This window comes from Neophocaena asiaeorientalis, unplaced genomic scaffold (assembly GCF_003031525.2).
Source record: "Neophocaena asiaeorientalis asiaeorientalis breed wild unplaced genomic scaffold, Neophocaena_asiaeorientalis_V1.1 scaffold264, whole genome shotgun sequence".
Taxonomy (NCBI): domain Eukaryota; kingdom Metazoa; phylum Chordata; class Mammalia; order Artiodactyla; family Phocoenidae; genus Neophocaena; species Neophocaena asiaeorientalis.
The window spans coordinates 3,138,163-3,151,830 of NW_020185332.1; the positions used below are offsets into that span (position 1 = coordinate 3,138,163).

Consider the following 13,668-nt stretch of genomic DNA (forward strand, 5'->3'; position numbering starts at 1 on the left):
AAAATCTAAGAGAAATCTCGATTTAAGAGAATCTCCAAAGGAGAAACAAAAGTAGAAACCATGACAAAAATCATGGAGATTTCTGCTTTGGGGTTGGAGGGTTGGAGGGTGGGAGTCAGAGATGTTGAAGATTTTCTTCCTTTTCCAAATAGGAGTGTATATTCATTGTTTCATTTATGAACCAGAAAGTGATTCCAGCCATGGCTGATGAATGCTAGACTGGTACTTAGGAACGTTTGTATCAAAAAAAGTAAAATCATGTTTTTTTTCAAGGGGTATTTAACATCATAAAGGTAGTTCCAGTGCTATCAGTGTTTAGCTCTGTGATAGTCCCAAATGTCCTCCTGAGGACAAAAATATCTTTATCTCTACCTTCCTCATATTTTTGTTATGTGTACTTTACTCAACTGGCCTTTGGTATGAATATAATCAATTTCAGTTTTTAATGTTATTTTTCACTTTTTAAATTATAAAATTATGAAATTATTAAAATGTTATATTTTATGTTTAAATACTTGCATATATTGGACTTCCCACAGTGGTTAAGAATCTGCCTGCCAATGCAGGGGACATGGGTTTGAGCCCTGGTGCAGGAAGATCCCACATGCCACGGAGCAACTAAGCCCGTGTGCTACAACTACTGAGCCTGTGCTCTAGAGCCCATGAGCCACAACTACTGAGCCTGCGCTCTACAACTCCTGAAGCCCACGCGCCTAGAGCCCATGCTCTGCAACAAGCCACCACAACGAGAAGCCCGTGCACCGCAACAAAGAGTAGCCCCCGCTCACTGCAACTAGAGAAAGCCCGTGCGCAGCAATGAAGACCCAACACAGCCAAAAATAAATGATAATAATAAAAAGCAAAGATAAGCAGTAGCTTCTAAAAAAAATACTTGCATATATTAGGAGGAGGCTCTTGTCTGTAAAATTGTAAATAAATGATAATTTAGTTATATTGTGGGTTAAATTGACTTTGGGTATTAGCCCAGGAACCTGTCATTTAGAGAAGTGTTTTGTTTTTTAAATGGAAAATGAATTCTTAATGCCAAATGTCCCATTGGAAAGTTAGGAACCACCTGAACAAATGTAAGTATCAGTTGAGAAATTGTTCAAGTATCAATATCTTTGATCTCCCTTAAATCATATTGAAGTGATTATTTTCCCTTAAGTCTACAAAAAGAAAAGAAAAATCTTGGCTAGTCTCTTTCCCAGTGGTCCCATGTTTCTCAACAAGGATATCAATCCGTTTTGAGCAAGAAAGTTCTTTGTTACACAAGACTGTGCTGCACATGTAGGGCCCTGCCTACCAAAATGCCAGAACTACTTCCTGGAATGTTACATTTAGTCTCATAAAGAAAGGGGTGATACTATGCCCAATTGAGAAGCATTAAAGGACTTTTACCTTTGTAGCATCTACTTAAAATGGTTTGAAATGTATCATTTCATATGCATTAAGTAAATATGATAAGCTTTTATTTGTAGCACCAAAATTTACAAAGCTTGAAATTGATAACTTGTGTAATTTCTTTTTTAGATAAATGCATGAGTTGCCTATTAGAAGTAGCTCTTTCGGGAAATGAAGAACAGAAGCCTTTTGATTACAAATTGCGGCCTGAAATTGCTATCTACGTAGACTTGGCATTGGGTTGTTCAAAAGAGCCGGCTCGAAGTCTTTGGATCAGCATGCAGGATTATGCTATTAGTAAAGGTAAGATGAAGAGGATAAAGGGGCTAAATATGTAGATAGCTCATAATACTGACTGATATAAGTATAGTATAATATATGTAAATAGAAAACCTAGGGATTACCCTATTACTTTTTTATTGAAAAAGGGATTTTACAATTAACATTTTTAAAAAATGTTTATTTTATTTATTTTTATTTTTGGCTATGTTGTGTCTTCGCTGCTGCGTGCGGGCTTTCTCTAGTGCGGTGAGCGGGGGCCACTCCTCGTTGTGGTGTGCGGGCCTCTCACCATGGTGCCTTCTCTTGTCACGGAGCGTGGGCTTCAGCAGTTGTGGCATGCCGGCTCAGTAGCTGTGGCTCGCAGGCTCCAGAGCACAGGTTCAGCAGTGGTGTCACAAGGGCCCAGTTGCTTCACGGCATGTGGGATCTTCCCAGACCAGGTTTCGAACCCGTGTCGCCTTCATTGTCAGGTGGATTCTCAACCACTGCACCACAAGGGAAGTCCCTACAATTAACATTTTAAAAACAGTTTCTTATTCCTGTTTGTGGAACATTTTGAAGTGCTTGGTAAGAAACCCCGTGTATTCTTTTATATACATATATCCCACTTGAAGAAAATCCACTGTGGGAAAATTGAGATTAGTGTGAAAAATAAATCCAGAGGCAGCATTTTACTGAAGGATTCCATGCAGCGTAAATGGATCTAGTATAAGAGTCTGTTTAATGAATCTCTTCCCTTGGTGAGCCCTGGTGAAGAACTGAAATGGTGTGTATGTGGAAGTCTGAGCTCTGGGCCTTGGTCATTTTCCTCCTGTATAAAACACTTGCCCATTTTAGAGTGCTAGTGAAGATACCAGTTTGAAATGAGGTATATTATTAAGTACAGCAGTAAAGTGCTATGCAAGTGTGTAGTGGTATTTCAGTTTCTAATATTACTTGATTAATAAAATTAATTTTATGTACAAGTTTTCAAACATTGTACCTGATTTCTTTTTAGCTCTCATCCACTTTTAACAATGACTTGGATTGTTCAGAATCACATTCCCCTAGTTGTCTTTCTCCACATTGCTCTTTCTTTAGTCCCTGCTCCCCTGTGTCTTTGGATTTTCTTCCTTCTGTGATAAAAATGGTAAAAGTAAATACATTTTCACCTTTACTTCGTATAATAAAAATGAGATACATATCATTCAGATCTTTAAACACCAGTGAGATGATACCTTTGAAAGTTTAATCTCATCCAATTTGTCATTCATTTATTCATTCTATCGTGTTGACTTTCACCAGTGGTAGAAAAGTATGATAGTGGAGGAGGAAGAAAGCTTACTTTCTAAGTGGTATTTTCTGATATCGTCTTATTTGCATCATTTTCTTGGAATGTGCGGTTAGGTTTTTTTTTTTTATAAATTTATTTTTATTTATTTTTGGCTGCCTTGGGTCTCTGTTGCTGCGCGTGGGCTTTCTCTAGTTGCGGTGAGCGGGGGCTACGCTTCATTGCGCGGGCTTCTCATTGCTGTGGCTTCTCTGGTTGCAGAGCACGGGCTCTAGGCACGCAGGCTTCAGTAGTTGTGGCACATGGGCTCAGTAGTTGTGGCTCGCGGGCTCTAGAGTGTAGGCTCAGTAGTTGTGGCGCATGGGCCTAGTTGCTCTGTGGCGTGTGGGATCTTCCTGGACCAGAGCACGAACCTGTGTCCCCTGTACTGGCAGGTGGATTCTTAACCACTGTGGCACCAGTATCACTTGTTACTTTTCAGTGAGCACTTGAAAAAACTGGATATAAACATAAAGTGAATAAAAACTCTTATGGCTCCGTTTGTTCAGTTGCTTGTACACTATAGCCTAGACTTTATACCTGAGTAGTGGAAACATTTTGTAGTGCTTGGTATGAAATGACTATAACTTTAGCGAAGGTGTTTTAAAAGAACCTATTATTATAAACATTGCACAGGAGGATAATCCCTGATAAATTTGACATACTGCAAAGGATGTTACTTCAGTTTGCTTTTAAATTGAATATTAGCCTTCTTGAAATGGGGTCGTTTGATTTTAAGTCATAGCAGTTTTCAGAATAGCAAGCAATCCCTTGGAACAGATGATCTCTCAAGAACCTAGTGTGGAAAATTTTGTGTGTAATACAGACTATCATTTTAAGATTCTCTGTTGGAAAATCTTACATGCTTATATTCACTTTTTCACCTGTAAAATAGTTAAGTCTGAACTTAATTTTTACCTAAGCATCCAGAAATGACTGGAAAACCAAGCTGTAAAATTTTTGTCTTAAGATAGGAGTTTTAAAAAGGAATTAAGAACAGATAAAGTTAACTTGGTGCTTAATATTTTCCAAGAGTGTTTTTTGTTTGTTTGGGTTTGTTGTTGTTTTAACATCTTTATTGGAGTATAATTGCTTTACAATGGTGTGTTAGTTTCTGCTTTACAACAAAATGAATCAGTTACATATATACATATGTTCCCATATCTCTTCCCTCTTGCGTCTCCCTCCCTCCCTCCCTCCCTATCCCACCACTCCAGGCGATCACAAAGCACCGAGCTGATCTCCCTGTGCTGTGCGGCTGCTTCCCACTAGCTATCTACCTTACGTTTGGTAGTGTATATAATATTTTAAAAAAAAAAGGACGGATAGAACCCTCGGACATAAATGGTGGAAGCACAGCTATACAGACAAAATCTCACACAGAAGCATACATATAGACACTCACAAAAAAAGGAAAAGGGGAAAAAATCCTAAATCTTGCTCTCAGAGTCTACCTCCTTAATTTGGGGTGATTCGTTGTCTATTCATGTATTTCACACATGTAGGGTACATCAAATTGATTGTGGAGCTTTAATCCGCTGCTTCTGAGGCTGCTGGGAGAGATTTCCCGTTCTCTTCTTTGTTCCCACATTCCAGAGGCTCAGCTTTGGATTTGGCCCTGCCTCTGCGTATACGTCACCGGAGGGCGTCTGTTCTTCGCTCAGACAGGACGGGGTTAAAGGAGCCACTGATTCGGGGGCTCTGGCCCACTCAGGCCGGGGGGAGGGAGGGGCATGAAGTGCGGGGCGAGCCTGCGGCGGCAGAGGCCGGCGTGACGTTGCACCAGCCTGAGGCGCGCCGTGCGTTCTCCTGGGGGAGTTGTCCCTGGATCCCGGGACCCTGGCAGGCGCGGGTTGCACAGGCTCCCTGGAAGGGGGGTGTGGATAGTGACCTGTGCTCGCACACAGGCTTCTTGGTGGCGGCAGCAGCAGCCTTAGCGTCTCATGCCTGTCTCTGCAGTCCGCGCTTTTAGCCGTGGCTTGCGCCCGTCTCTGGAGCTCCTTTAAGCAGTGTTCTTAATCCCCTCTCCTCGCGCACGAGGAAACAAAGAGGGAAGAAAAAGGCTCTTGCCTCTTCGGGTGGTCCAGACTTTTCCCCAGACTCCCTCCCGGCCAGCCGTGCCGCACTAACCCCCTGCAGGCTACGTTCACGCCGCCAACCCCAGTCCTTCTCCCTGCGCTCCGACCGAAGCCCGAGCCTCAGCTCCCAGCGCCGCCCGCCCTGGTGGGTGAGCAGAGAAGCCTCTCAGGCTGGTGAGTGCCGGTCGTCAGCGATCCTCTGTGCGGGAATCTCTCCGGTTTGCCCCCCACACCCCTGTTGCTGTGCTCTCCTCCACGGCTCCGAAGCTTTCCCCCTCCGCCACCTGCAGTCTCCGCCCGCGAAGGGGCTTCCTAGTGTGTGGAAACCTTTCCTCCTTCACAGCTCCCTCCCACTGGTGCAGGTCCTGCCCCTATCCTTTTGTCTCTGTTTATTCTTTTTTCTTTTGCCCTACCCAGGTACGTGGGGGTTTTCTTGCCTTTTGGGAGGTCTGAGGTCTTCTGCCAGCGTTCAGTAGGTGTTCTGTAGGAGTCATTCCACGTGTAGATGTGTTTCTGGTGTATCTGTGGGGAGGAAGGTGATCTCCGCGGCTTACTCTTCCGCCATCTTCCCGGCCTGCTGTCCCCACAACTGTCACGGCTTCGGCCGCCGGGGCCCCTCCAGAGCCAGCAGCCTCAGTGAGGCCGCCCTCCCCTCGGGCTCTGGGGCCGTTCCGTGATGGCGGAGGGAAGAGACCCCGAGCTGCGGGAGTTCCAGCTCTGCGGAAACGCGGGCTCCATTCTTGGTTTTGTTTTTAAGTAGCATGGTAAATCTGTCAAATTAACAGAGTCTAGCAGACATTCTGGGAGTAGACAGTAAACCTCCCATCCCCATTTGGAATCTACTGAATGTATTTCATTTTTAAATTACAGAACTGGTGTGCTAACATGGAATTAAAGAAAGCAGCTGACTAGTTTTCATCATCTAATGCTGTGATTTGGGTTTTCAATTGCACATACTCATCTCTGTCCAAATGTTGTTTCATTTCTTACCTACATAAATATACATGTATTCACAGTATCTGATGGCTTCAAATACCACATATATACATACTTGACTAGTTTACTCAGTATCTCTACTAGGGTGTCTAATACATAGTATTCAGAACCAGACTCCTGATTACAGATACCTATCCTCCCAAAGGGCTGTCCTTGTGATCTTCTCTCAGTAAAAGCCAACTGCATTGTAAATACATTATAGTCATCCTTGTCTGCTCTCATGTGCACCTCTGATCCATCAACAAATTTCTTCAACTCTACCCTCAGAATACATCTGGAGTCTAACCACTTCTTACTAACCCCACTGCTACTACTATGGTCTAAGCCACCATCATTTCTTACCTGAATTACTGTAATAATTACTTCTGCTGTTGCTGTTCCTATAGTAAATTCTGCACTCAGCAGTTAGAGTGAGCCTTTTAAAACACAGAGCACATCATCCCGTACCTCTGTTCACAGTTTCTAATGGTCCTTCCCATTTCCCTCAGTGTAAAACCTAGAGGACTTGCAATGGCCTGCAAGGCCCTATGTGATCTGGACCCCAGACAGCTTTCTAATGTCTCCTGCCCCTCTCGTGCATGCACATTTTGCTCTAGCAGCTCTGTCCTCCTTGAACTCAGGCAGGGCCTCTACATAGTTTTTTTGAAAGGACACTGTTTGTGTGGCTTCTTCCCCTACCTCGTCCAGATCTCTCTGCTTGATTGTAGCCATATTGGGGACCTTCCCAAACCAGCTTATAAAAAATAGTAAACCCACACAGTACAGTATTCCCTGTTCTCCTCACCCTGCTTTATTTTTCTCCATAGCATTTATCTGTCATATTAATGTTTTTATGTATTGTCTCCTCATACCCCTCCCCCACCGCAACTAGAATATAAGCTCTGTGAGATCTGGGACTTAGTTTTGTTCATTGCTGTGTTCCTAGCACAGTATGCGGGATCTAGTAGGTGCATTTGTTAAATAACTGCTTAGGAAAACGATAAAATTCAGGTGTTAGATGACTAAAGCTATTAAAATCACCTCTGAACTGTTTTCTGTGAAATGTCAGTGTATCATTTTTATTTTCAGATTGGGACAGTGCAACTTTAAGTAATGAGTCACTCTTGGACACTGTGTCTAGATTTGTTCTTGCAGCTCTTCTGAAACACACAAATTTACTCAGTCAAGCATGTGGAGAAAGCCGGCAAGTAACTTAAAACTATCCTCAGACAAATATATGCTCTCATGATGTGAGAAATTAAGTAACTTTTCTATTTTGGTTCTTTATTTAGATATCAACCTGGTAAAAGCTTATCAGAAGTGTACCGTTGTGTGTACAAAGTTCGAAGTCGTTTACTTGCTTGCAAGAACCTTGAACTTATTCAGACCAGGTCATCATCAAGAGACAGATGGGTAAAGTTGGAAATCAGTTAATTTCTATGTTTTTCTGCAAGCTGTGAGAGATAGCTCCATATTTGTGTATGTGAGGGGGAAAAAAATGTGGCTTAATTATTGCAGATGTTCAATAAATATTGAGTAGTTCTTTTTCTAATGAAAATAATTGGATGAGTAGAAGATTGGGGGTTTAACCACGCACTTATCAAGTGTGATATGGCTGCTAAGGAAGTTTATATATTCTTAGGCCATATAGGTAATAACAACAAATTGAATTGTCCAAATCATATGAAATATTATTCCTTTGTTTTATGCTCATCAGATCCCATTTGAATTATCCTATTTGATTTGGGGTGCCATAACTTATGAGGGATATTAGCAAAGTTAGATTGGTTAAGGGTCTGAAAATCATCTTATACAAGAACTGGAAAGTGTCAAAAATGTTTAGCTTAGAGAATGAAAGCAAAGGGGAGTCGTATGATAGGTGCCTTAAAGATATTTAAAGGACTTCCATGTAGGAGAGGAAATATATGTGTTCCCTGTTGTTCCAGAGGGCACAGGTAGGACAAAAGGGTAACAACTGAATGGAGAATCATTGTTAGCTGAATGTAAGGAAAAAAGCCTTCTAATGTTTAGAATTGCCCACTGCTGGAGGTAAAGATTGAAAACTTTAATTAAGGATGTTCCAGAAGTAATTCTTGGAACAAAAATGAGATGATTTCTAAAGTGCTTGGTAATCCTGATAGCACGATCCTATAATTATGAGTATAGCCTGATACCTCACCTTCAAAAGTGCTTACTTTGAAACGTCATATGTTAGATGCTTTGCACTCCATTATTTAGATCTTAGATTTTAAAAACCAAACTTTATCTCTACATTTGTATTATAGTATTCTTTTGGCATGCACTGATTTAATATCTGTGGATCCAGCTATTTGTTAGTGACCTTGAAAGCCCATGAAATATACTAATTAGCCATTTTGTTGAGTCTCAAATTTGAAACTTAAATATTGTGGAGATACATGACTTATGTATTTTGTGAGTCTGACTGACTGCTCAGTATCCCCATCCAATCATGAATCACAAAATAACTTTTATTGTACATCTGAGGATATCATTAAAAAATTTCACTTGTGCTTTATACTGAAATACGTGGGATGTTTGTGACTCTCTTCACCCCTGTTGTAAGGACTCTTTTCTTTAGATGACTGCGAGGTAGCATAACCACCATGGGAAATAAAATTAACATTGTCCTTACCAGATTTCTAATTTTTGGTTTCCTCAGGGACAAACAAAGTAAAGAAAATAATTAAAAACAATACTGTTTGTATAATTGAGATTTGCTAAGAGAGTAGAACTTAAAGTTTTTCACCAAAAAAAGGTTAAAAAATACTGTTTTGTTTTAAATTAGCATTATTAAACATTTATACAGAGTAACAATAACATACACAGCTTGAGGGAGACTGATGGAATCACATTTCATGTTCTTTACCTTTTATGCTTGGTGTCGTACTCAACTCATTTTAAGTTAGCAGTTTGCAGCAGAACAGCGATATGTATGAGTCAATTTACAGCATGACATTTTAATCAAAATATTGAGGAAGAGAGCATAGTTAGATGTTTCTGTATATTTTGTGTACATACGTTCTTTCTAATCTTTTCAGATTTATCCAGTATATCTTTTGTTTTTGTGGTAAAATTCATGTGTTATTACTGCTATTAGAATTATTTTCCATGATAAAAAAGTCAAGATTTTAATGATATTTTTCAAAATTAAAAACTATATATATTCAGTGTAGCTCTGATCATTTCTTTAAGATCTCGGAAAACCAAGACTCTACAGATGTTGATCCTCAGGAGCATTCATTTACCCGGACCATTGATGAAGAAGCTGAAATGGAAGAACAGGCTGAGCGAGATAGGGAAGAGGGGCATCCAGAGCCAGGGGATGAGGAGGAAGAACGGGAACACGAAGTGATGACAGCTGGCAGTGAGTATATCCGTCTTGCTTTGCAGATACACACTGTGGCATTCTTTTTGGTAGGGAAACTGACTGTAGAAGAGAGAGGCAAAAACATTTCCTTACAGTTTTTCTAAAGAGGTGTGATATTCTCCTGATGATCTGATTAGCTACATTTCAGTTCTTACAACTGCTAGTTCCGTTCTGAAGCTGTTGGATTGCATGTTTTGGGCTGAAAAGCTCTGGAAGCAGGCTTTTGGAAACAGTACCTGTTCCACTGAGTCTCATTTATGAAGTGATGCCCATGAGTCATTGGATAGGGACATTCAAAGCATGTTCTCTGGAGGGTACCAAGTTGTCCGTTCACCTGGCTGGCCTCTGGGTGGTGAGGAAGAGAGCCCCTTTCTAAGCCTATTAGGAGAGCCCAATTATTTTCCATATGTAGAACTTTTAAAATTATAAACGTCCCCCACTGACTGCACTGCTGATTTCAGTAGAGAGCAAGAATATACATGAGAATATTATTGGCTGGTGAATGACATTTTTCATACTTTTTTATTACAAGGCTACAGATAGTTTTAAAATGTAATCATTTAGATGTTTAAAGAGAAATATGGAAGCTTTGAAACATTTGTTATCTTTTGAGTGATCTGGCTGTTTCAAGTTAAAGTGTATATTTACTTTTGTAGCCTAAAACATTTTGGCCATCTATGCATTTGGTATTGAGATTGTATATATATTTCAGTCAATTTGACACTTACTTTATTATCAATTTATCTGTGTTGTGCATACTTCTAAAAATGATTTTGAGGTGACTCAAAACAAGGCCAAAGCCTATTAAAACAAGAGGAGAAATATAAGGTTCAGATGGAGAAGAGGGGATTGGAGATGAGGAGGTGGAGAATAATTTTATATATATATAAAAAAAATATATATATATAACGTGTGTGTGTGTGTGTGTGTGTGTGTATATATATATATATATATATATTTTTTTTTTTTTTTTTTTTCTGGGGTGGGGAAAAAAAATTTTTGCTGTGCTGCGTGGCTTGCAGGATCTTAGCTCCCCAACCAGGGATTGATTGAACCTGGGCCCTGGCAGCGAGAGCACTGAGTCCTAACCACGGGACCGCCAGGAAATTCCCAGAGAATAATTATATTTTAAAACCTAGGCTGAGGGAACATTTACAGATGAACTTAAGACTTAGTTTAGAAATTCCTAAAAGCAAAGACCAAAGGGGAAAGCACAGTAACAAAAGATAACCCTCAATTATATTAAAAGAAAGCGTAATAGTTACCCAGGGAGTAATAATTTTTAAACTAGCTGCCATTTTTGAGCATCAGTTATATGCTGGGCACTGGGTCAAATGCTTCACATAGATTAACTCATAATCCTCTCCGTCTTAGATGATTTCTAGTATTACCTTGTTCTAAAGATGGACAAACTGAGGTTTAAGGAGGCAAAATTATGTGCCTAGGGCCACTGTTCATAGCAGCTGGAATTAGAACCAGGTCTGCCCCAAATTCCAGTAACCATTCTCTTAATTACTTTAACTGATTTCTAGCTCTAGACTGTTAGTTCGTTGCTTTGATTTTCTTAGAAATAAGGGACTTTCAACAGCATAATGAATATATTGTCATAATAATACTTTGAAATATACAAATGCATTTTTAAAGTTTGTACTTCCATATTAACAGACAAATCTAGTATTTTACTAACTTTCTTGCCTGGGTTCCCCATTAAAAATACCATCTTCACTTAAATTTGAGTAAAACATTCTTTTCCTATTGTGAAATACCTATCACTGCATCAGAACCTTGTTAAACCCACTTTTTACACTTGTGAATTGGGAAGGGCTGGCATAAGATGGACATTCCTGGTGATACTATTTGACTCTGGGGGCCGTCTTGGCCATATTATTATAACCAGATTCTGTTTCAGCAAAGACCTTTAATGGTTGTGCTTATGTAATATGTTTAAAATACAACAAAGTGTAGGTATTAGGAATTATATGGACTTCGGAAGGGGAAAGGGGGCTCTTCATTATAACTAATGCAACTTAACTTTTGTCTGTTTCTTTTGTAACCTGACAATTTCAAACCAAGGTTGTGAACATTTCAGAAATAGGCAGTTATTTTTATCTAACCCAGTGATTCTCAAACTTTAATGGCCTTCAAAATCTGCTGGAGGGCTTGTTAAAACGTACATTGCTGGCTCCATGCCTAGAGCTTCTGATTAGAAAGTCTGGGATGGGCCCAGTATTTTTCATTTCTAACAAGTGCCAGATGATGTTGATGCTGCTCTTCTAGAACCACACTTTGCAAACCACTGATCAAACGCATAAGAGTAGAAATAGAATCAACCAAATCTAAATTCTGTAAAGGCATAAGTATTTCCTATTGTAATTTTTATAAAAAGTTTAATGTTATATGTGTATTTTTAATAAAATTTAACTTAGTTACTTAGTATTTAATGTCTAAAAAATGATTTTCCCTCTTTCAGTAAGTTTTTGGTCCAAACTTTTTGACTGTTTTTATTGTTATTTTCTTTGCTCTTCTCTCCCCATGTGTTAAGACCTTGTTTTTGTGTTACATGTTACAGAAATCTTTCAGTGTTTCCTCTCAGCCCGTGAAGTAGCTCGTAGCCGAGATCGAGATAGAATGAACAGTGGGGCAGGGTCTGGGGCTCGAGCTGATGATCCACCTCCTCAGTCTCAGCAAGAGCGAAGGGTCAGCACAGACCTTCCTGAGGGTCAGGATGTGTACACTGCTGCCTGCAACTCCGTGATCCATCGATGTGCCCTGTTAATATTAGGAGTAAGTCCTGTGATTGATGAGCTTCAGAAGCGAAGGGAAGAAGGACAGTTGCAGCAGCCTTCCACAAGTGCCTCTGAAGGGGGTGGACTTATGACCAGGTGGGAATGACTAGAAACTTAAAACATTTCTCTCCTCTCCTTGTTTCTTTATGCATTGAAATGGTTTATTCTCACTTACTGTATTCTGAAATTAACACAGACATGGAGGAGGAAATACAAATTGACAAGGATGAATTTAATGTAAAGAGTGATACTAATTCAGCCTGGAGTATAAATTTCTGATTAAATGAGGAGGCACAATTTTTCACACATATAAGCAACAGTAGTTGATTGGCATAATTCTGTAATTTAGTCGCATGGAAGTTATTCTGATGTAATTGAGAAGGACTTTGTGCTTAGACCTGCCTGAGAGCCAGGGTTTTCCATTGACAGACATAATTACTCCTCACTGTGTGTGTGTTTTATCTCTGTGCTGCTAGTTCCATTCAATTTTATGTTCACTAACAGTCCCAAATCGAAAAACTTTTCTTTGTGCATGTGAGACAGGAGTGAAAGTCTTACTGCAGAGAGCCGGCTAATCCACGCAAGTCCAAATTATAGACTGATCAAATCGAGGAGTGAATCTGATTTGTCTCAGCCTGAATCAGATGAAGAGGGTTACGCACTGGTAGGTATACCTAGATTTAGTAAAGAAGGAATTTTGTATAGCAACATAAGACTTTGTTTAGAGTAAGTAATATACGTTTGTTTTAGACATACAAAAACTTTTTTAAAAGAACTTTTAAGAGAAATGAGATAACTATATTGCATAGGTATTTATCATCTCTATGTTAGTGACTCAGGTATCTCTCTTTAACTCTGACTTGTTCCTAAACTCCAAATTCACGCATTTGACTCCTTGATGGACGTTCTACCTGAACATCTCAGGTGACCACAATCTTAACCTATTCAAAAATAAACTCATTTTTCTCCTAAACCTCTTCTCTCACATTCCCTATCTTAGTAAGTGTTACTATTAACTACCCAGGCTGGAAACCTGGGTTCATCCTTGACTCTACTTTTTCTTAATTCCTGGTCCCTGCAACCTCCTCACTCCCCACAATCCAATTAGTCAAACCTTGAAAATTTTACTCTTAATATCTTTGTACTATGTCCTGCCCATCCCTCTTGCCACTGCTCTGTCTCAGACTTTCCTTCTCTTTTGCCTGGCCTGGTACAAAAACCTCCATATTGGTTGCCTCATCTCTTGTCTTATGCCCATCTTCAACATTTCACTAGAATAATATACCTGAAATACAAATCTGTTTATATCTCCTCTACTTAAAATCTTTCAGTAGCTCTCAGTTCCCTATCAAAAAAGCCTCAGGACCTGAACTGCAGGCATTTAAGGTAAAAATCAAAGAAGTGCGATGCTGATTTATATAAGAAGTAGAAAGTAATATGTGCTAT

General features: G+C 39.8%; 1 protein-coding gene across 13 annotated transcripts in view; it reads left to right on the forward strand.

The window, feature by feature from the left end:
* The window catches only part of HERC1 (HECT and RLD domain containing E3 ubiquitin protein ligase family member 1), a 210,876-nt gene that overhangs the window by 85,734 nt on the left and 111,474 nt on the right, over positions 1 to 13,668 (forward strand). For 10 of the 13 annotated variants that reach the window (XM_024735254.1, XM_024735265.1, XM_024735262.1 and 7 more), the window contains exons 19-24: positions 1,534 to 1,707; positions 7,138 to 7,252; positions 7,341 to 7,461; positions 9,262 to 9,433; positions 11,979 to 12,318; positions 12,766 to 12,886. In XM_024735254.1, the coding sequence (XP_024591022.1) occupies positions 1,534 to 1,707; positions 7,138 to 7,252; positions 7,341 to 7,461; positions 9,262 to 9,433; positions 11,979 to 12,318; positions 12,766 to 12,886 (1,043 nt within the window). The remainder of the gene's footprint in view (positions 1 to 1,533; positions 1,708 to 7,137; positions 7,253 to 7,340; positions 7,462 to 9,261; positions 9,434 to 11,978; positions 12,319 to 12,765; positions 12,887 to 13,668) is intronic. The other 3 variants (XM_024735260.1, XM_024735263.1, XM_024735267.1) reach the window with 1 other exon arrangement.